The following is a 26232-nucleotide window of genomic DNA, read 5'->3' on the forward strand; positions in this document are numbered from 1 at the left end:
ACACAACATAAGAAAGCTTTATTGTCAATATGCACAGTGTACAATGAAATTCCAGACATCTTTTCCCTTTTAAACAAACAAGGCAAATAAGTTAAGAAAATAAAGTAAGAAAAAAAATGAATAGTGGAGTAAAAGACATTAATAGTAATCTTTACCAAAGAAAAAATTTTTAAAAATGTGCAAGTGGCAGCGTATAACAAACGAAAAGAACAGAGCATTGCAAAAGTGATACAGTGGCAAATAGACCAACCAGAGCTGTTTCTTCATTATGCTGATCATTGTGTAGTTTATGGCATTAAGAATTTGCTTTTTTTTTTTTTTAAATGCAGTATATATTTCTGCAAAGCTGTCCAGATGACAAGAAAACTACAATTACAATCCATCTGTTTTGAGCAAGGTTTGCAGAGTAACTGAGAAATTAGTCAACTTTGCATTATGTATTTTTATGCACATTACAAAACAGTCATTTTGGGGGAAAAAATGTTAAGCAAAAAATGTTTGCAGGGGTTTTAGATTTTTTAAAGTCACATAGTGTGGCTTTTCCCACTTGTGTAAAGTACATATCCAGGCAAGGGGTGATCTGTTCTCGATAGTTTGTATTGTCCTTTGTGTTGAGGGTATGAAGGAGAAAAAGGAGGCGTCTCTTCAGTAGTCCTCCACCCAGCTGTTCTCCTGCATAAAGGCATTGATCACTTTCCAATGAATAGCTTGAAATGATACAAAGGTAAGTGGTGAACTACCACAGATTAAAAAAAGGTAAGGTTACCCAAAATTGAAAAATAATGTACATTTCAGAATTATACAAAAAGGCCTTTTTCAGGGAGCAAGAAATGGGTTAACAACTTAAAGCTGTTCTGCAGCAATGGAGGTTGATCAATCCTTCAAAGTTGGTGCCACCAAATCCTACAGGTGTTCAACTTTTCTTGATTATTTCCAACCTTCTCTGTCTGCATAAAAGTAGTGTTGAAACACACCATGGCACCAAACCCTTGAGAGCATTATTTGAACAGTATTGTACTGCAGAAAGTAGTGTGTTGCTATATAACTGGCGAGGAAACAGCAATCAATTATAGAAGAGAGACAGACCATCATAACACTTAAAAATGTAGGTCTTTCCTACAGAGAAATTGCAAAGAAAGTCAAGGTGTCAGTGAGTCCAGTTTTCTTCACCATCAAAAGGCAATCAGAAGCTGGGGGAAAGTCTGACAGGAAGAGGTCTGGAAGACCCAAAGCCACAACAGAATCAGAAGACAAGTTTCTGAGAGTCAGCAGCTTGGTGACAGACGACTCACAGGACAACAGCTTCAAGCAAAGCTTTATAGTGGTCGTAGTAAGAAGTCTCAGTTTCAACTGTGAGGAGAAGATTTGGAGCTGCAGGTTTGACAGGTGGAGTTGCAGCAAGAAAGCCATTGCTGAGATGTTAGAATAAGAAAAAGAGGCTTGCCTTGGTCAAGAAACACCACCAATGGACTACTGAAGACTGGAAGAAGGTATTATGGACTGATGAATCAAAATTTTAAATCTTTGGTTCATCATGCAGGATTTATGGACGCTGTCGAGTAGGAGAAAGGATGGTTCCTCAGTGTGTGACATCAACTGTCAAACATGGAGGAGGAAGTGTGATGGTCTGGGGCTGTTTTTCTGGATCCAGGGTCGGTGACTTGAACAGAGTGAGAGGAACCCTGAACCAAAACAGCTACGACAGCATTCTGCAGCACCATGCAGTAACCTCTGGTATGTTCCTAGTTGGTCAGGGGTTCATTCTACAGCAAGATAAAAACCCAAACCATAAGTCCAAGCTATGCCAGAACTACCTTAGGAAAAAAGAACAAGATGGTAAACTTGAAAACATGGAGTAGCAGCACAGTCTCCAGACTTAAACCCCATGGAGCTGGTTTGGATGAACTGGACAGAAGAGTGAAAACAAAGCAACCTACAAGTGCCACATATTATGGGAACTTCTGCAGCAGAGTTGGGAAGAACTTTCTAAAGAATATTTGATTTCCATTGTGGAAAGAACGCTACAAGTGTGTTCAACTGTTATATCTGCCAAAGGTGGCTACTTTGATCAGTCAAAAGTTTAGAATACATTTTGGTTTCTAAATTGACTTTTTTAAAACTTAATTTGTTTATTTGTTCTATGCTTTAATTTCAGAGTACAATGAGACATGAACATGCAGAATTTCTAGTAAAAAACTGGAAAAATTTGGGTGTTGTAAAACTTTTGACTGGTAGTGTATATTTATTTTTCCCATGATCAGTGATGGTTTAGTCTACTTGTCCAATATTGCTTATTCTGAATTATTGACATGATGAGCTAAAACACTGAAAATTTTAGGCTTTTATCTTTGTTACGGCCCCAGAGCCTTTGTCTTCTGCTGCTCTTCTTACAGGTCTCTGGCTGGGCGGAGCTTTAATCACCTAAGCAGCCACACCTGGGAAGTGCACCAGGCTATATAAGCCAGCTATAAGCCAGCTGGCTGAGCCAGAGCTCTCGGCCTCTGCTGCACCTCTGCCTTCTGCTCTGCTTTGCCACTCTCTGCCTTTGCTCTCTGCTCCACTCCACACCTCCAGCCAGCCATGCGGTCCTTGGTGGTATTTGGTTTTGTTTTACACTGACAACACTCACTACACATTTTCCACTACCACCACACACCCTCACACACCACTGATCCTAACGACCACACCTCATTATTATGTTTCTTTATCAATAAATAATCTTTTGATTCACTAAAAACCTCTGTGCATTTCCTCCTTTGTTGTGGCATCCAGAGCCGGTCGTAACATCTTTAAGTTCCTGTTTTTCAAACAAAGCCTTAGATATTAAAATGCGAAAAAAAATGTGCTGAAAGTGGATGGATGTGCAATTTTTGAAAAAATATTAACATAATTTAAAAAATGGAAAAATTGAGGGTGTTCTAAAATGTTTTACTGGTGGTGTATATAATATATATTAATAGCAGTGGTTTGAGTTAGATTTACTTAAATCATTTGATTTCTTTCAAATGTACACATTGCATTGCTGCAACTTAATATTAAGGAAAATCAACTTGAAGTTTCCCATTTTTCTCAGTGAGGTGTCTGCTTTAGTCAGACATACAATGTAAAACATGATTTTGTCCTTACACTTCACCTCTTCTGGTTCTCTCTATACTCTGTAATTAAAGAAAACAGCAGTCGGGTTGGAGCAGAAAAAACTCAACGTCTGACGCACAATTCTAAAGGATGAAACCTAATTCCTGCACTTTAACCGAAACTAAAACACCAGTTTAATGGAACTCGGTGTAATTTCTATTTGATAGAATTCAGATTCCAAGCACCAAACCAGAAAGCTAAACGAGATTCATTCAAGAAAGCACTACTTTACTTTGTCTACAGCTCAAATATCCAATATCTGTTTGAGATCTTAGTGACTACAAAGACCATAGCATATGATTACTTTACCTGATAATGACCCAAATATGGATTAGGCACATTTCCCAGCATGGAACTCATAAAAACAAAGCCAAACTGCAGGATAGAAAGCAGTATTTAGATTGGATGAACCTTTAAAACCCATAAGTCGTAAGAGAGAAGGTACCGTTTGGACGAAATAAACCTTCAAAGCCTTAAATCACAGATTTAAGTGATCATCCAATTGAGTAAAAAACAAAGGTCGTGGAACTGTGGTCCTGAAACTGCAGCCTGCAGAAACATAATATTAGGAGCTTAATTGCTTTGATGCAATTAATAGAAACGAAGTACTTTTCTTTTTTTTTTTTTTTTTTTTAGATTAGTTAGATTGAAATCTGCCTAGCAATTATATGGAAATGTGGCGAGTGTTTCTGGATAGACCTGGTGAGTTTTCCAAAAGCAGCTCTTTAAAAGCAAAAATTAAATTCAATAAACCTCTATTTGTTGCAGAAATTTCAGAACCTCGTAAGATGGAACCAAAAATACTTGCATGGCTTGATTAAGTGGCAAAACATATTGTTTTGTAATTTGGGTGAGCTCATCGTTTAGCCTGAACTGCTGTTACTGCTGTTGGAAGAAATAGCAAACAAGAAATAAAAGTGACATTTATGGTCTTGGAGTGCTGATCCAGCTACAAGAGGAACGATGATGGAAGAGGAGGATCAGCAGGAAAATGTTTAGCTGCTGGTCCAAAGACTATAGAGTCAGGAGAGTATAGAGAGCTGAAGGAGACAGAGACAGAGGATAGAGGGAGGTGGTGGCAGTAGCGGGTGGTGGTGGGAGGGGGCAACAAGATGGAGAGAGACTGCCTGCACATACTGTCAAGGCAGTTAATATAAGGTGTGGAGATAAGGCCCCACAGACAAACATTGACCAAATCAGGCATTTCAGCAGCGCAGCCCGAACTGTCAGTCAGCCTGAGAGACAGACCAACAATCAGCACTCTACCTCTGATAAGGGCTCTACTGGGCGCGTGCAGGAAATAGCCAATCTGCAGCCAGCCTGGCAAGGAGGGTGATGGCAGGGAGGTGAGGGATGATGGAGAGTGAAGGGGTTAGAGAGGGGACTGAATGTAGAGAGACAACAAGTGAGGGAAAGTGGCCTATAAATTTAGAGAGAAATGTGGACCAAGAGTTCAGGGGAAAAGGATAATACCCGAGAGAAAAGATGGAGAGAAGAGAGGAGGGAAAAACAGGATGATATTCCTCCACACCCCACCCAAATGCTCTTACAGAGAAAGAGATTCAGGAGGGAATATACGTGACGGAGGTTACAACAAAAAAGAGAAAGAGAGGTGTGATCTCGGCTCTTAAAATAGTGTCTCTCCCCAGTTTTTTGTCACCTGGGAACAGCTTGCACAGAGAGAGTGTGAGAACTTGGTTTAGACCAACACCTTACATTAATGATTTGCCAACAGCTTTGACTGGCTCATTCTTCAACGTGCCGTTCGCCTTGCCTTCGCACACAATGGCATCATTTCATCCTTTCTATTGATTAATGATGCATATAGTGTGTACATGTGCGTGCACAAATCCACAGTGAAGGATAACGCTCCCTGTTTAATAGAAGACTCTTTGCTGGCTATGAAATTCCCTCATAACAAAATAAACACATCCAAAATGCTGGAGTGGATGCCTATGGAAATCTGAGGTCGGCTGCTTGGATCCACACTGGCCCCTGTAGGCCACATCCAGAAACGCAGTCTGGCAGCAAGTTTGAAGAAATAAATTCCCAGCCGTTTACCTTTGTCAAACACATTTAGGTTCCTCCAAGCAAAACAGGGGAGAGCACCAACAGCTGGCGAGTATTTATTTTTGGAAGTGGAGTCAGAGGGGTGTCTGAGCTTCCTTGATCATGAACCAAACTGCCATTACCATGACCACAGACAACAGTAGGAATCGTAAACAAGCTAATCACCGAGGGCCTATTTGTATTCTCATCTGCGTTTGCATGCACTGATGTGCGGGGGGGAGGGAGGGGTCGGGGTTTTGCGGGGGGGAAGAGTTAAGTTCCCTCCCTGGTTGCATGCTGCTTTTCCCTTGCTCTGTCAAGCCCCATTAAACCTGCTACACCACAGCAATATGGTGCCATCAATTACAGGCACGCTGCCATCAATGCAGAGCGCAGAGAGGAGAGGCAGGAACACATAAACAGGACAAACGGCCACATAAAAGACCTGCAGCTACATAAAGCCCTGCAGCCTGCCTCAGAGACACACAGCATCTCCTCTCTGCGTGTCTCTGTGCACCTTCACCTCCCATGCTATCATTCTGCTTGTGAATGAGTGGATGTTTGTTTCAAATACATACAGGGAGGGGAAAAAATACAAAATGCATGCGTGCATTCACACTCACTTTCATTCATGAAGACGATTTATGAAAAGGCAGAAAACAATTTGAGCACACCGGGTGACAGAATTAATTGCAGTGTGCTTCTACTGCCCCCGTGTGATAGAAGTAAAACATTCTGGAAAGCAGAGGAACAGCAACTACGTTCCCACTTCACACCTGATGTTAACATGCTGATCTAATCACGTGAACAGCCCTGACGTCATACACCCCATTTACCAATGACAATCTACACTGTGAGGGGAAAAAAAAAAAGAGGACAATTTACTATTTCATTTAGCAGATGCTTTTATCCCAAGTGACGTACATCTGAGAGTAGATGGGTCATTCCAGAATTGGAGGACATTTGGGCTTCAAAAGTTTGTGAAAAATAGACCTTCTCTTTTACAATTTTCTGCTAGATATTCGTCAATAATAGGTAATAAACTATCCAAGGCTTGACTGGCTCAACTTACACATCAGTGGTACCATTTTTATTTCATGCTTTATTTGTTGTTTGCTAACCCTACTCTAATCACAGTAACAGGGCTGCTAGTCCATGCTAATGTTAGCTTTATCTCAGGAGTAGAAGCTAGATATTTAGCTAGCAGCTAGTGCTGACCAAGAGGACAAACTTACTGATGGAAAAAAGTAAAACGAATTTGTCCTGTTCTGCTATTATGCATAACAGGGTTGCATGAGGTAGAGTGAGACGTTCAATCAAAGCTGACAATATTATGAAATGCATTGTGCTTGTTGGGCAGAAAGTTTTCTTTTAAAAATCTTCCCGATGTCAGCTTGGATAAAAGCCTGGTTGGTTGAAAATTGTGCAACAAAGAGTTTTCTGATCACCGCAGAACTTCAAGCCAATGGTATCACTTCAGTGTAAAACATGTTGCTGTTAGCATCAGAGCTAACGTTAGCTATGACAGTCCTGCTAACGGCTAACAGCTAACGGTGTAGCCATCCCATAATAGACTACTTTAGAAGACTCTAAAAGTGCTTTAGTTTACAAAAAGCCGTACAATGTTGAATATAATTGCTATAATTACATTTTGAGTTTGCAGTAATCTGTAAATGTAGTAGACAGATGAAAAATGCAGATAAATAGAAATGAAACTAACATTTTTGTGGTTTTACGCTGCCAAACAGGTGGAGCCTCGACAGAGTAATACGTTAAACCTCAAAAATATCTGTCTTTTAATAACTTAATTATAAACTTTTAGTTTATGAAAAAATATTTTTGTTTATAAATAAAAATTTATTTCTAAAAAAAGAACGATCAAAATGACATCATTTATCAGACCCAGAAACTATGAAAACAGAATGAATCTGTGGATTTTCAACTTTCTGAAGATCCTTGAACTACTTATGCTTTTGTTATAGCCATACAGTGGAAAAAAACAAACTAAATCCAGGCTTTAAATCATCCAAATCACTTTTTTTCTATATGTCCCGTTTTAAAATTGTATTAATTTTATACATTTTAAATTATAAACACGTATATGTCTATTCATTGATTCAACTGTCAATCAAAATTTGTGTCAAATATTGCGGTTTGACAAAAATGTGATTAATTGTGATTAATTAATTACAAAGCCTGTAATTAATTCGATTATTTATTTAATCGCGTCCCACCACTAATTTTAACATATTAATGCTACTGTGAATTGCAAATATATACCATAAATATTAAAGTGTCTTTATGATTCTCAATTAATATCTGTTAACTGTGTTTAACATCTAAAAATCACAATGTCAGCACTAGACCATCAGCAATTAATCATCTAAAACAATAAAGAACAAGAAAAGCACTCAGAGAGCACAGTACTCCACCAAGGCAGCTCAGTCATTCTATCATTTCTAATGGAAGAAATCTTGAAAAAAAATGTGGCAGAAATCATGGCACTATAGAATGCAGCCATTTAATATAGATGTATCCACAAACAAAATGACCTTGTGCTGAGTACAGGCATGTGTTAGGCATGTGTACATTATGTATGGACACCAAATTGCGTGAACTAAATATGTAGTGGGAGGCGGGAATTGATGGGACTCAGAAACACCCCCACAATTTAATCAATTGTTCCTTGTATGATTTCCGACAGATAAGTCCCGGTAAGTCGGCAGTGGTGGATTTGTAGTAGAATCGCAATGATGTGATCATCAGCAGGCAGCTGATGTAGTGTTCACTTGTTGTCATAGTTACAGTGACATTGTGCTGCTATCTCGCAATGATACAGAAATCTTTAACAAATCCATGGATCCAGACTATAAGCCGCATCACTGCCAAAATCTAATCACTTGGTCTTTGTGTCATTTTTGACCTTCCCTGAAAATTTCATCCAAATCCATTTTGAGTAATGTTGCTAACAGAGAGACAATCAGACAAACAGACAGACAGACAAACCAACGCTGACCGTCAGGCGAGGCTCCGCCTCCTTGGTGGAGTAATAAAGGATAAAGGCAGTTGCATTTTTATTTGACTGGGAACATTTATTTAAAGTCTCCAATGTATGACAGAAAGTAGTCTTAAAAAAAGTAATTGATGTAAAACAAAAAATAGTAAATATGGTCTATGTCATGGCATTAGTGCAAAGTTGGAAATAATATTCTTTGCTGCCTGAAACAAGTCACTTCTCTAAGCAGAGCTTTATGAACTGTTGTGCAAAAATGTTTTGTTTCACACCATCAGTTTTTACAGCAGCCTGCTGGTAATGAATATTCTTCTTTTTGGCTCCAGAGAAAAACACCAGATTCTGGTTTCAAACAGCAAATTTTGACTGGAAATGGATTAATCGCTAGAGAATGAGCATTCACAAAACACACACCCCTACTAAAAGAACACTGCCACCCCCGAACCAGACTTCCTCTGACGCGGTCTGAGTGATCAGATCTCAATGCATCCTGGGTGGTTCAGGTCCACATATAGAGCGGCTAAATCCAGCTGTGAACAAATCTTTAGATGCACTATTTCTATGCACCACACCACTGTTAGCTCCAAATCTTAATAAACAGACCAGGAATTGACCAAAATGCGACTATTTCATTGAATAATCTCTTTAGGGTTAAGTGATATTGTACACTTTGTTTCTTCAATCATTTGCAATCATTCACTCACAATAAGCCAACGACTCAGTTTTCACTGCATTCCCTCATCTACTGTTAACTTCAGTAAATAAGATCTGAGTTATTGTTACCTCACTTGGCTGTTTGAGGATCGCTGTGCAGAATGATGTAGTTTCCCATCCATCTGCTGACACATGCAAATATAGGCATTAGTATGGAAACTTGAAGTCTCCACTGCACAAACTCTGAGAACAGAATCTTTCAATGAAGAGGAAGAAGTAGTAAAGAGTTTCAAACAAGGCAAGTGCCCTTCTTAATTGGAAAAATTATGAGATACAGGTAATTATTCTAAACGTATCTGTTTTAAAGTACTATATGTGTGGAGGAGATCTTTTGGTTGGGGAAAAGTAGTGGAGTCAGACTGGGAAGAGAAGAAGAAAAAGTAGGACTGCTGTTAATAAAGAGGCAAACCCGGTAAGGTTATTGTTACCGGATTTATTAAAGATTCATCCAGATACAAAAAAATGTGTTATACAGCAGCATATTCAAATATTTTTAGTTAGTTTTGTGTCAGTGTATTTGGTTTAAACTGTTTATGGCAACCAGGCAAAAGGCTTTACTCATTCTGTACAACACTTACCACAACAAGAATAAAGGGAAACTGTACTTTTTACATTGTTAGAACTTTAATGGATTGGTTTATCTAAATTAGAATATACAAAACTTAAAACATATTTTCTCACTTAACCCTCTGACCCACAGGCAGTTTCTGGATTGTTGATGGGTTTTATTTTTTTGCTTGTTTTTCGATCCTGCACCTCTAGAGAAACAGCACAACTACGGCTAGAAATAGAGAGCTCAAAGTTAGAAAAAGTTCTAATGCTATGAAGTTTTTTTGTTTTGTTTTTTTTTTTAAAGAAAAAAAGTTTATTGTCTATGATTATCTATTTTTACAAATCATTTTTTAAAATGTTTTTCCAAGCGCTCACTGGAGTTATCAATTCAGGAAAATAATGGTGACTCCACATAAAGTTAACGGTCATTTAGAAATGTCTCCATTTTTGAAAGAAAAACTTTTTTTTAAAACGAAGATAACAATCAAAAATACAGTCTAGACATTGTTAATGTGGTAAATGACTATTCTAGCTGGAAACGGCTGATTTGTAATGGAATATCTACATAGAGGTACAGAGGAACATTTCCAGCAACCATCACTCCTGTGTTCTAGTGCTACATTGTGTTAGCTAATGGTGTTGAAAGGCTAATTGATGATTAGAAAACCCTTGTGCAATTATGTTAGCACATGAATAAAAGTGTGAGTTTTCATGGAAAACATGAAATTGTGATCTAAACTATTGAACGACAGTGTGTGTGTGTCTTTCTCTCTACTCTGCACATAAACTATAGAATGATGTTTCACTATGCTGAATGTATCTTCCAACAACCTGCTTCTCTGTATACCGTTTTAGAGCCATGTGTAGTTATTTCATCGATTAAGCGTGTTTTACTTTCCTCCCTCTTGTCGTCTCCTTTCTGCTCTGTGGAAACAGTGCCTGCAGTTCAGCAGAAAAGTCCTTGAATTTTAGTCACATGACTGTTTGGTAACAGTTTAGTCATATCTTCTCTGTTGCAGTGGAGAGTGCAGACTTGTTTTCTAGATTTTTATACAATCTGGTTGGTGTGAAATGTTCTTTTTGGGCAGTTTCTCTAATTCAGACATGATTTTAACCCTTTGATGGAGGTCAGGACATACCCATTTTCCATTGGATTTGGGTCACTTTTGACCCATGTTGTGCATCAAAGGGTTAATGAAATATCATGAATTTAAGCTAAATCTACATGATGGAACTGCACATCACACATAACACTAAATGGTTTCATTTGGCAATTTTTTTTTTAAAATATAGCACGTCTTTGTAACTTGCTGGCAGGTTTGGGGGTTCAGACAGTTAACATTAGCATCTAGTTATGCACGTAAGTATGACTCTATTTTCCAAGGTTGAGATATCACTCTCACATCACAGACCTCATTGTGAACAGGTTCAGTCAAACTACGTTGACCCTGTTGACTGGATACATCAAAGGCATTATTACTAGGAAGACTGCTGAATCTTACAATTGTCCATTTATGCTGTCAACAAAATTTCAATCAGAGGCACAAATCATCTCAAACCCAAGCAAATTAAACCAACATTTTGCTTAAAGTAAGAGACAAAACATGTATATTTATTTACATATTAGTGATTTAGGTGAACCAATCCTTTAACACAGTTTAACACATAAATTAAATGTAAAGAAACCTACATATGTACAGGTGGTGTGACCATGACCTGAGTCTTATGTAGAGTTTATCTGTGAGGAGGAGCTGCTGCTGCCGGAGCTCTTGATCTTCTGCCCTCTGGTGGCGCTGGGCTGCCGTTGCACTCGCTGGCTGGAAGCCTCCCTACTCTTCTCACTGTGACTCGCTGCTGCTTTACTGCGCACCGCTGAAACCCAGCAAACACAACCAGTTAAAAGAGAGGACGGAGGTGAGGGTCGTATGATTGTCGCTTCACAGGTTTCAAGCAACATGGCACTGGTGGAATGACAAAGACAAAGGAAAAGTTACAAATGAGAAAGAGTAACTTTTCTTTCCTTCTTTTAATTATAATTAACAGCAAGGCACATACACACTGCACAGTTGATGGCAGTAAAATACTTTTAGAAAATATTATTGGAAAATGTACAAGACAGACAGACAGACAGACAGATAGATAGATAGACAGAAAGACAGAGTGTACAATATCAATGTTTTCCTACCTAAAGAATAACTGAACAGTATTGTCATTTTCCACATTCTCAATATTTCACACGAATCTGGGCAATATCTAGACCTTCTACATGTAAAAGAATCTGTACAATATCTGTGTTTACATTACCTTTCAAAAGTTTGGGGTCACCCAAGCAATTTCATGTTTTCCATGAAAACTCACACTTTTAATCATGGCTAACAAAATTGCACAAGGGTTTTCTAATCATCAATTAGCCTTTCAACACCATTAGCTAACACAATGTAGCATTAGAACACAGGAGTGATGGTTGCTGGAAATGTTCCTCTGTACCCCTATGGAGATATTGCATTAAAAATCAGACATTTCCAGCTAGAATAGTCATTTGTCTAGACTGTATTTCTGATTCATTTAATGTTATCTTCATTGAAAAAAACTGCTTTTCTTTCAAAATGAGGACATTTCTAAGTGACCCAAAACTTTTGAACAGTAGTGTATATATATTTCTTGTTCATTTTTATTGATATTGATAGTTCCTTTGCACTATCCATAGTAAAAAATTATCTTATCTTACTTAGGAAACAAGCAAAAAAGACCTATTTTTTTAAAACTTAAGTTGAATTCAGTAGGAAATCTTCCTCACAGTTTTGTTTCGACCTACCCACTGCAGTGACAGAGAGAGCCATGATTTTTGTTATACATGGTGAGACCTGAGACCATTTTGTCCATGTGTAATCTAACAACTATTTAACCAATAGTAAAAAAATAAAATAAAAAATGCAGCTGCTGTGAAATATTACAGGACTCAACCAGAGGACGCCTGATATGTAACAAGTGATTTAACTACAACTGATAAATTGTGACTGTGTGACAGCTCATCTGTCTGAGGTGAAAAAAACTACACAGTGTGGCTTGCAGTTAGATCCTGATCCATCCTGCCTGCAAGTTGGAGATAACTCTGAATGTTAAATAATTACTGAAGTTACTACAGTTGTGCATACAATGTCGTGAAAAAGTATTTGCCCCCTTCTCAAATTCTTATTTTTTTGAATATTTCTCCCACATTTCAGAAAAAGAACATCATAGCAACAGTCAAACATGGTGGTGGCAGTGTGATGGTCTGGGACTGCTTTGCTGCTTCAGGACCTTGACGACTTGCTGTGATTGATGGAACAATGAATTCTGTTCTCTACCAGAAAATCCTGAAGGAAAATGTTCAGCTATGAGTTTGTGACCTCAAGCTGAAGCGCACTTGGGTTCTGCAGCAGGACAACGATCCAAAACACACCAGCAAGTCGACTTCTGAACGGCGTAAAAACAACAAAATAAAGGTTTTGGAGTGGACTACTCAAAGTCCAGACTTGAATCTGACTGAAATGCTGTGGCATGACCTCAAAAAGACCATTCATGCTGGAAAACTCTTCAGTGTTGCTGATTTAAAACAATTCTATAAAGAAGAGTGGACCAAAATATCTCCACAGAGATGTGAAAGACTCATTGCCAGTTACAGAAAACGCTTAATTTCAGTTGTTGCTGCTGAGGATGGCCCAACCTCGTATTAGGTTTGGGGGGCAATTACTTGTTCACACAGGGCCAGGTAGCTTTGAATAGTTAATTTTTTTTATTTAATAAAGAAAATCATCATTTAAAAACTGCATTTTGTGTTTACTTGGGTTATCTTTGTCTGATATTTACATTTGTTTGATGATCTTAAAAATTAAAGTAGGGAAAACATGCACAAAAAAAAAGAATTTGAGAAGGGGGCAAATACTTTTTCATGGCACTGTAAATATGTGCACCTCTCTCTCTTTGGAGACACTGATATAAATCCTGCTGCTGACTGATGCTGCTGGTATTTAAGAAACTTCTTGGAACAAATCCTGTGAACACCTGGAAGCAACACATTAAACTTACACTACTGTAAATGTTTAGTCACTACCTGGATTACAAGTCAAATATTGATATGTCACAAGTTTTATTTTTATGGACATGAGAAAAGTGATTTATGATTTTTGCAGGTTTTGTCTGATGTTATTGGACTGGTATGTGAAAAAAAAAAAAAACCACCCACTTCACATCACCTGTGCATGTCTTTCCATCAGTGTGGCTGTATGAAGTTCAGACTTGTAAAGTGATGTTGGTCTGACCTAGTGAGATGCTGATGTGACTTATACAGAAAAGTAAGCAGGGTGCTCATTCAGACAGGGAGCTGACACATTCAGATGCCATCAGATTAATGGAAGGCAGGGCATGTCTGAAAGGGGCTTATGACACTTCTCTACTTGTGCCACTCTCGCAGCATGTTTTAGCATTTACTGTTAAACTGTAGCTGTGCCTTCAATAACAGATCACACTCTCAGGGTTTAGCGGCTAGCTAAAGCCTGACTTGTTCGTGTGTGACCAGCAGCTACCATCTGCTAATGGTTTTACTACTTTTGAGATACTGACATTTTTCAATCACCCTTCCAACTTGTAGATTTTTACTTGCATGATTGCTACACCATGCTTTACCCTTTTTTCTTTTTGCAGTAACTCCCTGTATCATTTGTGGCTAGTGTTCAGCAAAAGCAAAATATTCTACTGTTTTTGCACTATATTTGACTAACTTTGCAGCAATTAATACATTTTTAAAAAAAAAAACAATTTTTAAATTAATCTTATGGAATAATTTTCAAAAGTAAAAGTCACATTTTCTAATAGCAGCTTCTCAAAACATAATAATTTCTGGTTACTTTTCTTCTCTGTGACAGTAAACTAAATATATTTAGATTGTAGTCAAAACAAGACATTTGTCATTAAGGATAAGGATAAGGATAAGGATAAACTTTATTGATCCCACAGTGGGGAAAGTTCATCGTTACAACAGCTCCAAGAGAAAGTATAAAGGCAGTGCAGGAATAGATAAGAAAAAGAAACAGTGCAAAAATTGCAGAAAAAACATTATATACAGATGAATTTTTTTTATTTTTATATAAATATCATGTAGAAGATTATATACAAGAGGATGAGGTATCAGTTATTGCACTGATGAGGTATCAGTTATTGCACATAAGTTGCACATTATGGACTCTGGAAAACACTGAACAACACTTTTCATTATTTATTGGCAATATAAAGACTAAAAAACTTAACTGGATAATTGTGAAAAGAATAGTTTAACCAATAGATTAATCAGCGAGGAAAATAACTGTTAGTTGCAGCACTATATTTCACAACGTACCTTGACGTGTCTCCATCCATCTACATATATTAGGAGGAGTCCAGCAGGTTTGGTATAGTACCACCATTGAGCAGTATGTGCAGTCACAGCAAGTCAAATATAGTCAAATCTTTTAGAGATATTTTGATGGTAAATTTCAATTAAAAAAACAAAGCCTTGGTGGTCTCCCAGTTTTCCCTGGTTTATTAGTCAACATTGAATTTAACCTGTAACTTTGACCAATTACCATAACTACCAGTTAGTTTTATTTCAGCAGATTTGAAATAGGCCTAATAAGATACACTACAATTCAAAAGTTTGGGGTCACCCAGACAATTTCATGTTTTCCACGAAAACTCACACTTTTATTCATGTGCTAACATAACTGCACAAGGATTTTCTAATCATCAATTACCCTTTCAACACCATTAGCTAACACAATGTAGCATTAGAACACAGGAGTGATGGTTGCTGAAAATATGTAGATATTCCATTAAAAATCAGCTGTTTCCAGCTAGATTAGTCATTTACCACATTAACAATGTCTAGACTGTACCTCTGATTCATTTAATGTTATCTTCACTGAAAAAAATACTTTTCTTTTAAAAATAAGGACATTTGTAAGTGACCCCAAACTTTTGATTGGTAGTGTAAATGCCTAATGTCCTTAAAACTTAGCCTGCAGTGCACCACAGTAAGATCTTGAAAGTATTCCCCAAACTGTGTGTATTGTCTTAGCTCTGTCAAGATCCTTTTCTGTTGTATTGCCACAGCTTGTGTGATGAGGGGAAGTCATAACATTGGCACAAAAGGGATGACTTTTTAAATTTTTAAATTGATTCAGATTCCTTCTTGCTCTTTCTGAAGAGAATCTATTTCCAAACATCACCTAGTACTTTAGAATTTCTTTCTTAGCCACTCAACAGCATACCAAAAAATCAATTGTGCAGTGAGGATGTCCACTTGAATATAAAAAACACCCAAGGGCAAACTCTACCTGTCTAGTCCACACACACACACATGCATTTACACACATACATGCATACACACAGATTTCACTTGTGAAATGAGCAAAGCACAGCACCCTGGTCCATATCATAACACAATACTTATATTAATAAGAAAGGCAAGCAAGTGGACAGATGGAGGTGAAGGACACGGTGCAGCAGAGGGGACCTTGAGAGTGAGGAGAGCTAACGTCTTGGGGGCCGTAGACCACAATCTTAGTGTTGACCCTTGTGGCTCTGGGGCCCGAAGCTGAGGGGGGAGCTGCAGGAGGCTTAGGGCTCTTTCTAGAGACCAAAGAGTCCTCTTCTTCAGGAAACAAGAGGCACAGGAAAAAAAGAAGGAATTCATAGGGGATAGAAAAGAAATTAGAAAGCACCGTGATGTACACACAGTGAAGATCAGCTTCGTTTTTTTTTTATTTTTTATTTTTTAGTGACTATCCTTGGCCTTCAGTTCACCTCCATTTAAGTGGAAAAGCTCACTGTGGGGTGAAGTGAAGATGGAATGTAGTTAGTGAAGGGATTAGGCAGCACAGGACCAGAACTTGTACTATACTATTTGGTATATACAGAACTTAAGTGGAGGAATGTGAATATTTCACATGCTTGAAAAGAGAAGTGTGAAGCAAAAGAAGAATAACAAGAGCAAGTTGAAAGGTAAAGACTAGAGATCGACCGATATGGGTTTTTCGGGAACGATACAGATTATTAATAGAGGAGGCCGATAACTGATATTTGGAGCCGATATTCATTTGCAGTAAAAGTGTAAAAATTGGCATAAAAAATTTTGAATAATGCATACATTAAACTTCATTTAAATGCCTAAAGCATGTTTATTTAATCAAATAAATAGAAAATAATAGCTCCAGAAGTGCATGGATTTCCTAGACTCAGAAGCATCTCTTATAAAGTTGAATAAAAGCTTAAATAAATAGCTCTCTGAAATTTTTCCACAATAAATAAAGTAAAATTTAAATATAACTATAATGACTAATCTTTGTTTTAAGTTCAAACACAACAAAAATACAGGGAGTTAACAAGCTAAAATACATGCTTTTTTTCCGAACAGTGCCTGTAACACGGCAGTAAAACGCATTGAGCTGCCACCAACTTGTCATCAGACCTTAGAATGAGATTTGGTGTAAGACGGAAAATGCGGACCGGATCTCCACAAACCTGGCGTTCTCTGGAGTAAAAATATGAACTGGATTTCCCCAAAGGTTACATATTCCCATAACAGCAAAGTGGAACTTTTTTTTTGCCCGTGTGATATTGGGAGTATGGCGTGAGAGCGTGTGAAGGGACTGAGTTGCGTGTGACACGCAACTCAGTCACCTTTGGGGAAATCCAGTTCGAGTTTTTACTCCAGAGAATGCCAGGTTTGTGAAAATCCGGTCCGCATTTTCCGTCCTACACCAAATGTCACTCTAAGGCCCAACGTGTGCCTCACGGCCAAAGCGTGAGAGTTGGCAGCCCTTGGTATCAAGCTTACGTACAGCAGCTCTATTTCCTTCTTTGACAGGCAGATCGATTGCCTTTAACTTAAAAACTGTGTTACCGACCCGATTCTGCCGGCCGCCGAACCATGGCTGGGGAGCCTCGGGTAACGCTAGTCCGCTTTGCTTAGCGCGAATCGTTAATGGTAACAGCCGATATAAGTCCAGGCAAATTTTGCAGGGGGGAGAACGAGGCACTTTATTGAACCAGCAGCAACTGTCCAAACTTACAGTTCATCCAGCGTGCACTGGCTTCCCACTCTTGTCCTGTATAACTGGCTATATCATCAAGGTGCATCTCACTGTGCCTCTGCTTCCACACTCGTCTCTGCAGCGCTCCTGCTCACGTCACTCACACACACGTACACACCGCAACCTGCCTAGGTTAAAGGAGAGCAGACTCGGCCTGCAACAGCTGCATCATATGCATTTCTTCGTTTGTTTTCCATGATGAAGGTGTGTGCATGAAGCGCAAAATGACTGATTTGAAGAATTTAGTGTGAGTGTGTTTGATTTAATTCGAACAGTGTCATTGGTCCACTGTGACCTGTTCGTTAATTTTATTGGTCTGATGTGACGAGGCTAAATGTATCGATGGCATGAAGCTCGCAAGTAAAAATCTATACATTAGCCGCATCAATGTATAAGCCGCAGGGTTCAAAGCTTGAGAAAAAAGTAGCGGCTTATAGTCCGGAAAGTACGGTAGTTGTGAGATGTAGAGCACTGGGATGTTTATTACAATTTCGGAAGAGTTTTCTGCGTTTACCTTCGACACGTGTTTTCTCTCCAGAGCTTCTCACATGAGAAAACTTTCCCTCTCAGCAGTGTGTGTGAGGACAGCTTCAGAGGCTCTGCCTCTTAACCAATCAGAGGGCACGGGGTGGATAGTGCTGGAGACAGAAGGCAGGAGAGAGAGAGGCGCGGCTGCATCTGAGCCGAAATAACCCACTTTTAAATGGATTTCTTGATATCAGCCCATCGGATTAAAAAAAGGCCGATGCCGATATACGTCAAATTTCCAAATATCAGCGCCGATAATCGGCCCGGCCGATAATCGGTCGATCTCTAGTAAAGACAGTGAGAAAAACACATTTACAATTCAATAACTTCTCTACACTTGGAGCCTGTGCTTCACAAAACATATGTGTAGCTATCTACACTTTTACTCTATAGAAAAGGATGCAAACAAACACACACACACTCTCTCCAGCGCCCATATGTACCAACTCTATACAGCAGGTAGTATAGTAATCTGTACAATATAATGTTTTCACACACGCTCTTATCTGTTTTAAACAAACAGAAAATTCTACAACACATGATGTGAGTCCAAATGTGACATTAGAAAATTACTGACAGTTTAGTTTTTGTTTTTGGATCCAACCTACCATGCACTTCAAATGCTAATTAGATTTTAGGTTTCATCTGGAACGATGCATCAAAAGGTGACATTGATGTTTGAACTGTAAAACGTCCCTTTAAAATATGATGAATGATAAATAATGAAGATGAGCTTTTCAGTTCACATTTAATTTTCAGGGAGCAGGTAAAAATGCCTCCTAACGCACTAATCACAAGCAACCACACCCATGAAACGTGTGATGTAGAGTGAAGAATGAAAGTGTCGCTCAACATATTAATCTTGCCCTAAAGGAGACAAATTAAAGGAAAAATTTTGAAGATGTTTTCTTTTCAGCTCTTAGTTGCTTTTTGAAAGTTGATTAAAAAATGGAATAATAAGGTAAAAGGGGGAGACAAAAACTTACCACCCGTTTGTAATTTTTTTTCTTTATAAAACCCAACAGAAATTAGACTTCATCAACCAATTTGCATTATATTTTGTTAATATCATTAAATTTACACTTTTTTAACTTCAAAATATTCTGTTTATGTTATAATTTTTTTGTTTTGGTTGACTTCCAATGATGGACTCAGCAGAGGCCAAATAGTAACAGATTTTTTTGTAGATGAGCATTTTGCAATTTGTAAGGCAAGTATATTTTCAAGGATGGAAATCTGAACTTGATTACAGTTTCAAGGCTGCACAGGGGCTTGGTGGTTAGCATTTTCGCCTTGCAGCTACAAGATCCCCAGTTCGCGTCCTGCCTTCCCAGGATCTTTCTGCATGGAGTTTGCATGTTCTGCCTGTGCATGAGTGGGTTTCCTCCGTGTACTCCGGCTTCCTCCCACAGTCCAAAAACATGCTGAGGTTAATGAGTAACTCTAAATTGTCCATAGGTGTGAATGTCTGTGTGATTGTTTGTCTCTATATGTAGCCCTGTGATAGACTGGTAACCTGTCCAGGGTGTCTCCTGCCTTCATCCTAAGTCAGCTGGGATAGACTCCAGTCCCCCTGTGACCATAATGAGGATTAAGCGGTTTATAGATAATGGATGGATGGATTACAATTTTCAGGTAACTTGTCCAACGCTGCTATAGAGTCAGAAAATCTACCTGCTTAGAATTAGTTTGTAGTGTGGTTTAGGGCTAAACTTTTAATTGATTTCAAATCGAAATTGCAATTTTAAACAATGCAGTTGCTGCAATATAGAATATATGCGATGCAGCTATTAAATAATGATATTAATGCTGTAATTTAACTTCATTTCATGCGAGCAGACTGAAATTTTCAGCTGTTGTTTATGCCCATTGATTAATGAATATGATTAATGTGTACCAATTGGTTCAGGCATTTATGCTGTTGTTCCATTGACATAAATCTAATCTTTTTATTGAACAGCAACACTGCACGTCTGACCCTGTAGTTAAAACTGTTGTGTCAAAGGGTTTTACAAATTCATTACTATCATTCTTGTGTGACAGTAATTTGATTGTGACATATTTCTGTACATATTTTCCCCACTATGTTCAGGACCTCGTGTGGATTAGCAACACAGCTAATTTTTTGCTCCATTGTGGGAGAGGACTATATCGAGGCACTAAATAAAGCCTAAGTGGCACACAATTGAATTGAAATAAATTGGCAGATAATACCGTATTGGCCCGAATATAAGACGGCCCTGATTATAAGACGACCCCCTCTTTTTCAAGACTCAAGTTTGAAAAAAGACTTTTTGAACACCAAATTAATTTTTATACAGAAAATAATTACAGTACATCTGAAACAAATGATTATAACAATATATCTGAGAGCAAAAGCATGTTATTTTGCCTCATTCAAATCTTAATATCTGAACATTTAAATATGTAAACTAAAGTGCAATCACATTCGTAAATGAATGGCTTCTGGTTTTTGAAATGTAAATAAACCAATCTATTGTGATAAAACAACAAAATTGCAATAACTGCATTAACCATCAAAGTGAAGTCTAACTGTAACTGTAGTCTTGAAACAAATCTGAATAAGGAAAAACATTGCAATAAAATAATGCAAACTGGTTAAACTTGAGAGTAGCTGAGATCTGTCATGACAGAACATTACTCCTCACAAACATCCTCTGCCTCGCTGTGATCAGTGTCACTGTCCTCACTCCCATCCTCTGGCTCCGCTGGTTCCTCCCATAGCACGTCATCCTCACTGCCGTCCAGGGCATTTGATATACAACATTTTTTAAACCCGTGGATGATGCTCTTTGGGGAAACTGCATCCCATGCGTGGAGGATTCACTCACAGAGCAAACGTACCGAAGGCTTCTGAATCTTTCCCGTCGGTGTGAGTGCGTGATCACCAGACAGGAGCCACTCTGTGTATTTCTTTCGCAGATTGTCTTTGAATGGTTTGTTGACCACAACATCCAACACCTGCAGCTGACTTGTCATTCCCCCCGGAATGATCACTAAGTCGCCGTTCATCGCCTTCACTTGTTTTTTGACTGGATCAGACAAGTGTCCACGAAATGCATCCAAAATCAGCATGTTCCTCTTTTTTCTGAGTCCCCAACGCCGTCTGCCCCACACAACCTTGAGCCAGTCCACTACAAGCTCGGTCTCCATCCAGCCCTTTTCCTGGGCACGTACAATAATGCCAGCTGGCATCGCCTCCTTAGGTACTGTCTTACGTTTTAAAACCACATACGGAGGGAGTTTGGTTCCGTCTGCGAGGCAGGCTAACATGACGGTAACGCGGCTCTTCTCATTTCCAGTGGATTTTATAATAACTGATTTCTCACCTTTCTTGTGTACAGTGACAGGTGTTGGCATGTCAAAAAACACAGGTGTCTGATCAGCATTGCCAATCTGATCCAGTGGGTAAGAGTGCTTTTTCCTTAAGTTGATGACATAGCGCTGAAAAGACAACAGCTTCTCTCCAAAGTCAGAGGGCAGGCGCTGGGCTAGACTTGTTCTGCGTCGCAGCGTTAGTCCGTTACGCCGCATCATTCTTTTACACCAGCCGAGGCTTGCTTTGAAGTCAGCGGTGGGTATGTTTAGCTCTTTGGCTATTTCCATGGCCTTGAGCTGAATGACAGCTCTGCTGATGGGCATCCCGTCCTTTCGTTTCTCGTCCACGTACGCGCACACCCTCCTGTCAAGTTCTTGGAAGCGGCCGCTCTGAGGACCACGGAAAGCTTTTCTCTGACTGTGAGCATTTTTTAGGTGATCTTTTTGAGCTCTCCATCTCCGTACATTACACTCTGTGACACCATATTTCACAGCCGCTTTGCAATTGTTTGAAGACTCTGCCTCATTTATAACCATCATCTTGAAGTTTACATCATAACTTCTCCTCAGCTGCCGGTTAACCTGGCCGATCTTCGACCCACTTTTCTCCAGATTGTCGCTACGTTTCTCCATTTTCTGTTATCTCTTCTATTATTTTCTTCTCTTTTCTTTCTTACCGCTATTTTTTATTTTTCTTCTTCGTGCTACCGCTATTTTTATTTTTATTCTTCGTGACAGGGGTTCGCTTTGGCCTGGGGAGTCAAGTTCAGCATTCGCTTCAATGATATCTGGCGCCATCTAGCGTCGTGAATGGGTATAATGTCTAGACCCCGAATATAAGACGACCCCCACTTTTTCAGTCTTATTTCAATGCAAAAAAACACCGTCTTATATTCGGGCCAATACGGTACATGCAGTGCACTACATGTTAAATACAACAATGTTTCAGCAAGATGTGTCAACACACCACAACAGTACAAGCAAGGGTGATATTCATTCAGAATTTCTTTTAGTTGTAGGAAAATGGGCTTGTGTATGACATACACTACCGTTGAAAAGTTTGGGGTCACTTAGAAATGTCCTTATTTTTGAAAGAAAACCATTTTTTTTTCAATGAAGATAACATTGAATTAATCAGAAATTCAGTCTAGACATTGTTAATGAGGTAAATGACTATTCTAGCTGAAAATGGATGATTTTTAATGGAATATCTACATAGGGGTACAGAGGACCATTTTCAGCAACCATCACTCCTGTGTTCTAATTGTGTTAGCTAATGGCGTCAAAAGGCTAATTGATGATTAGAAAACCCTTGTACAATTATGTTAGCACATGAATAAAAGTGTGAGTTTTCATGGAAAACATGAAATTGTCTGGGCGACCCCAAACTTTTGAACGGTAGTGTAGTTCTTTCACAATTACAGATTGCTGGGAATATTTTTCCACAATCCAGGCAGTTTGCTTTTTCAACAATCAGCCCTTTTAATGGACAGATCCGTGAATGACATGTCCAAAGTCTGAGAGGTCTTCAAGTAGTACTGTGATATGTGTATACACTGATCAGACATAATATGATGACCACCTGCCTAATATTGTGTTGGTCCCCTTTATGCTGCTAAAACTCCTCTGACCCAGTCGGGCATGGACACAGGACCTCTGAGGATGTCCTGTGGCACCCTGGGATGGTGGCAGTGCATTTTGTAGGTTGCAGGGTGGGACCTACCTAGATCAAGCTTATCCTGGTACATCCCACAGATGCTCAGTAAGATTTGGATCTGGGGAGTGTGACGCCTGGGTGAACAGCTTAGCTCTGTCATGTTCCCCGTGCAACTCCTGAGCAGTTTTTGCAGTGTGTCGGGGTGCATTGTCATGCTAAGGTTTGCAATTGGCATCAAGGACTGCTGCTGCCATGGGGGATTGGGGGGTTGCTTGACATGCAATGTTTAAATGGGTGGTACATGTCAAACATCCACATGAATGTCAGGACTTAAGGTTTCCCAGCAGAACGTTGTATTATAACAAGATGATCGATGTTATTCACTTCACCTGTCAGTGGTCATAATGTTGTGACGGATCGGTGTATATCCTGGATCAGGACAATACAGTTCTCAGCATAGGTTCACCAAACCTAAACAATGGTCATATTGGCCACAGTAATTGCAAAGACCTAAATGTGTGTGTGTGCAGACCCTTTACGTTAAAAGCTTGTTCCCAGTTAGGATTCTACAGAGTGTTGGACATTGTTCATGCTGCCTCCCAGTGTTCAAACACTAACCTCTGGCCTCTGTAGGTGCTGTGGTCATGCTCGTAGTGTGGGAGGCTGTAGAAGACTCGGCGCCACAACTTTCAGCCACTCTCTGGCCTGCACACATGGCCTTCAGAGTCTGGAACACTGCCTGAGGGGCCACATTCATCTTCAGCAGGTCCACTATGATCCTTGGAGGGCAAGAAGAGGAGAAAGTTGAAGTCTTCAGCGTATCCTTTAATGAACCCTACGGTCTCTTGGTTAGGTACACTTACTTGAAGACCTCCTGATCTACGGTGATGCCTGCAGCCTGAGTGAGTTCAAACAGCTCCATCTCTTCAGCACTGAGGACCTTCTTCTTCTTTATGGCATATTTCTGCACGTTAGTCGTGACCACCAATGCAGGGGAATCCGGGGCGGAGGGGATAGTTTGTTGTTGTTGTTGAGACATCCCTGCCGTTCACCCGACTGGTTAGAATATGACAGCGAACAAGGTACATTTGAAAAAACACGAAATCGACCCCTCAATCTGGATAAATGAGTGTTTCCCGCCCAGAAAGAAAACATGGTATAATTCGACCTCCTCTTTAAATATTAAACACAGAGGGACACTAAACGCTAAAATAATAAGCACACCAAACAGCTGTTATTATTAAAATAAGAAATACGTACCGTTAAAGGACCAGTGATGAGCGTTCAGAGGAGCTTAAACCACAACAGTTTCCTCTGCTGCAGCTAGGCGAGACGCGTCAAAATTACGTCATAACTATAGGACGTGCCACACTGTATTGTGGGACTTGTAGTCAATGAGAAAAACTTAAATACTGTACGCACACTGTATTATGCCAGACAATAACAACATGAGTAGCGTCTTAATAATAATAATAATAATAATAATAATAATAAAAATAATAATAATAATAATAATAATAATAATAATAATAATAATAATAATAATGTGTTCTGACAAAGCAAAAGAAGGATACCTAGAAGGCAAAATACAGATTCAAAAATGTAAAACGCAAAATGTCAATATTAAGAAACACACATAAAAAATACTACATAGAATAAATTCTTAATAAGAAATGAAAAGCTTAATGAAAATTAAAGAGATGTTACAGCAGCTTTGCTTGAAAACTGTTTTCACAAATGTGGATCTCCTTCTTGCAGAATCATTTAAGGGCGAATTTAATATTCACACCTTCACTGGAAATTTCTTCGAATTACTTAATTTGTTCATGCTTTAGTCTTTTTTGTATGATTAAACTCAGAATCGTGCATTTATGATTTTTGTCTGTAAAAGTAAGACACCGATTTGTTCACTTTCAGTAATTAACTTTTTTTCAGCAGATCCCTATTAAGTTTTCCTGACCTGTACCAGTACCTGTTGCAGTACAACCCATACTTTTTAAAAGGGCCAATCCTGACATTTCTGCAACCATTATGTTTGAATTTATTCATATCTGAGGGTGGTGACCTAATCATGGTAAATTTCCAAACGCCTCCTTTAAAAAGAAAAAATGTTTTTAAAAAAAGCCTCCCCTGGGCTGTATCTGGATGTCGAGGGAGGGCCGCTGGTGTGTTGTACCTAAGCCTGCTAGACGCCTATTAGACTCCCACTGGACATCCAACAGACGTCCATCAGACGCCAAGAAAGGACTGCCGGTGTGTTGCTAGATACCAGTGTCCTTTGTGTTTTCCTGCATAGTACCTGAGGCCTAGCAATCTTTTAGCCAAATGTTTTGTTTCTCTCTTTTGCTATTTTTCTGGGATCTGCTGAACCCACTCGGAAATGCATTGATTGCAATACAGAAATAGAACACAGACTGCCAAGAAATGTAATCAATCACATCAAATCAAAATGAGTGAAATAATTTCCCATTTTATAATTTGTAAAAATTAATTAAAAAAAAAAAAAAAAAAAAAAGAAAGCATCTCTCCCTGCAACTCTTCCCTGCTGTCCTGGCTCCTCCTTGCCTGAGCATCTTTGTTGTTTGGACTGACAGAAATTCAAACCACTCCTGCACCCAAGTGGTTAGTCTTACCTACTGAACTATCCAACCTGGCAAGCAGATGTAAATTCTGATATCTAAAAAGGTTTGCTACTCCATCCTCATTAAATTTAATCAGAACAACATAAAAATGTTGGGGATGTTTAAATAGTTGAGGCCTTATTAGACCACTGCCTGTCACCACCTGTCACTTAAGCAGCAGTGATGTTCATTGTGAATACTTGTTTAACACTCACTGTTTTACAATTTTAACTATGTCAATAATGTTCCAGGTACTTGGACATGAAGTAGTACTTTGGGTGGAATGCTCCTTGAATAAACCTTTTAGATTAGAAGTACGTTTTGAGTCAAATAATCCTTTAACACCCCAAGTTATGCACTTTAGTGATCATCCATAGGGTGGCGCTGTCTCGGAAAAAAGGCTCTAAACGTGCGGTCCTTGAGGTGCGATCCTGTCGAGCCTCCGGCTCTGCAGACACATCTTACTAGCTGAACTGGGATTGGTGGTCCTCGGGACGTTCTCAGAATATTTACAGA

The 26232-nt window shown here is 39.0% G+C and overlaps 1 protein-coding gene across 5 annotated transcripts; it reads right to left on the reverse strand.

The window, feature by feature from the left end:
* On the reverse strand, positions 1-24476 carry mzt2b (mitotic spindle organizing protein 2B). 5 transcript variants are annotated; one of them, XR_004847111.2, is made up of 7 exons: positions 24356-24476; positions 23959-24151; positions 23714-23874; positions 15993-16130; positions 11154-11335; positions 8981-9036; positions 1-672 (listed from the first exon to the last, which is right to left on the reverse strand). XR_004847111.2 is itself a non-coding variant. In XM_023267249.3 (6 exons), exons 2-5 carry the CDS (start codon positions 24132-24134, stop codon positions 11187-11189), a joined length of 624 nt encoding a protein of 207 aa, XP_023123017.1. In that variant the 5' UTR covers positions 24135-24151; positions 24356-24476; the 3' UTR covers positions 1-9036; positions 11154-11186. The 5 variants fall into 5 exon arrangements, 4 of the variants coding, with proteins under 4 accessions (XP_023123017.1, XP_035802712.1, XP_023123018.1 ...); XM_023267249.3 differs by having other exon boundaries at positions 1-9036; XM_035946819.2 differs by lacking the exons at positions 1-672; positions 8981-9036 and having other exon boundaries at positions 9512-11335.
* Positions 24477-26232: the final 1756 nt, after the last annotated feature.

This window comes from Amphiprion ocellaris, chromosome 17, assembly GCF_022539595.1.
Source record: "Amphiprion ocellaris isolate individual 3 ecotype Okinawa chromosome 17, ASM2253959v1, whole genome shotgun sequence".
NCBI classification, from domain to species: Eukaryota; Metazoa; Chordata; class Actinopteri; family Pomacentridae; genus Amphiprion; species Amphiprion ocellaris.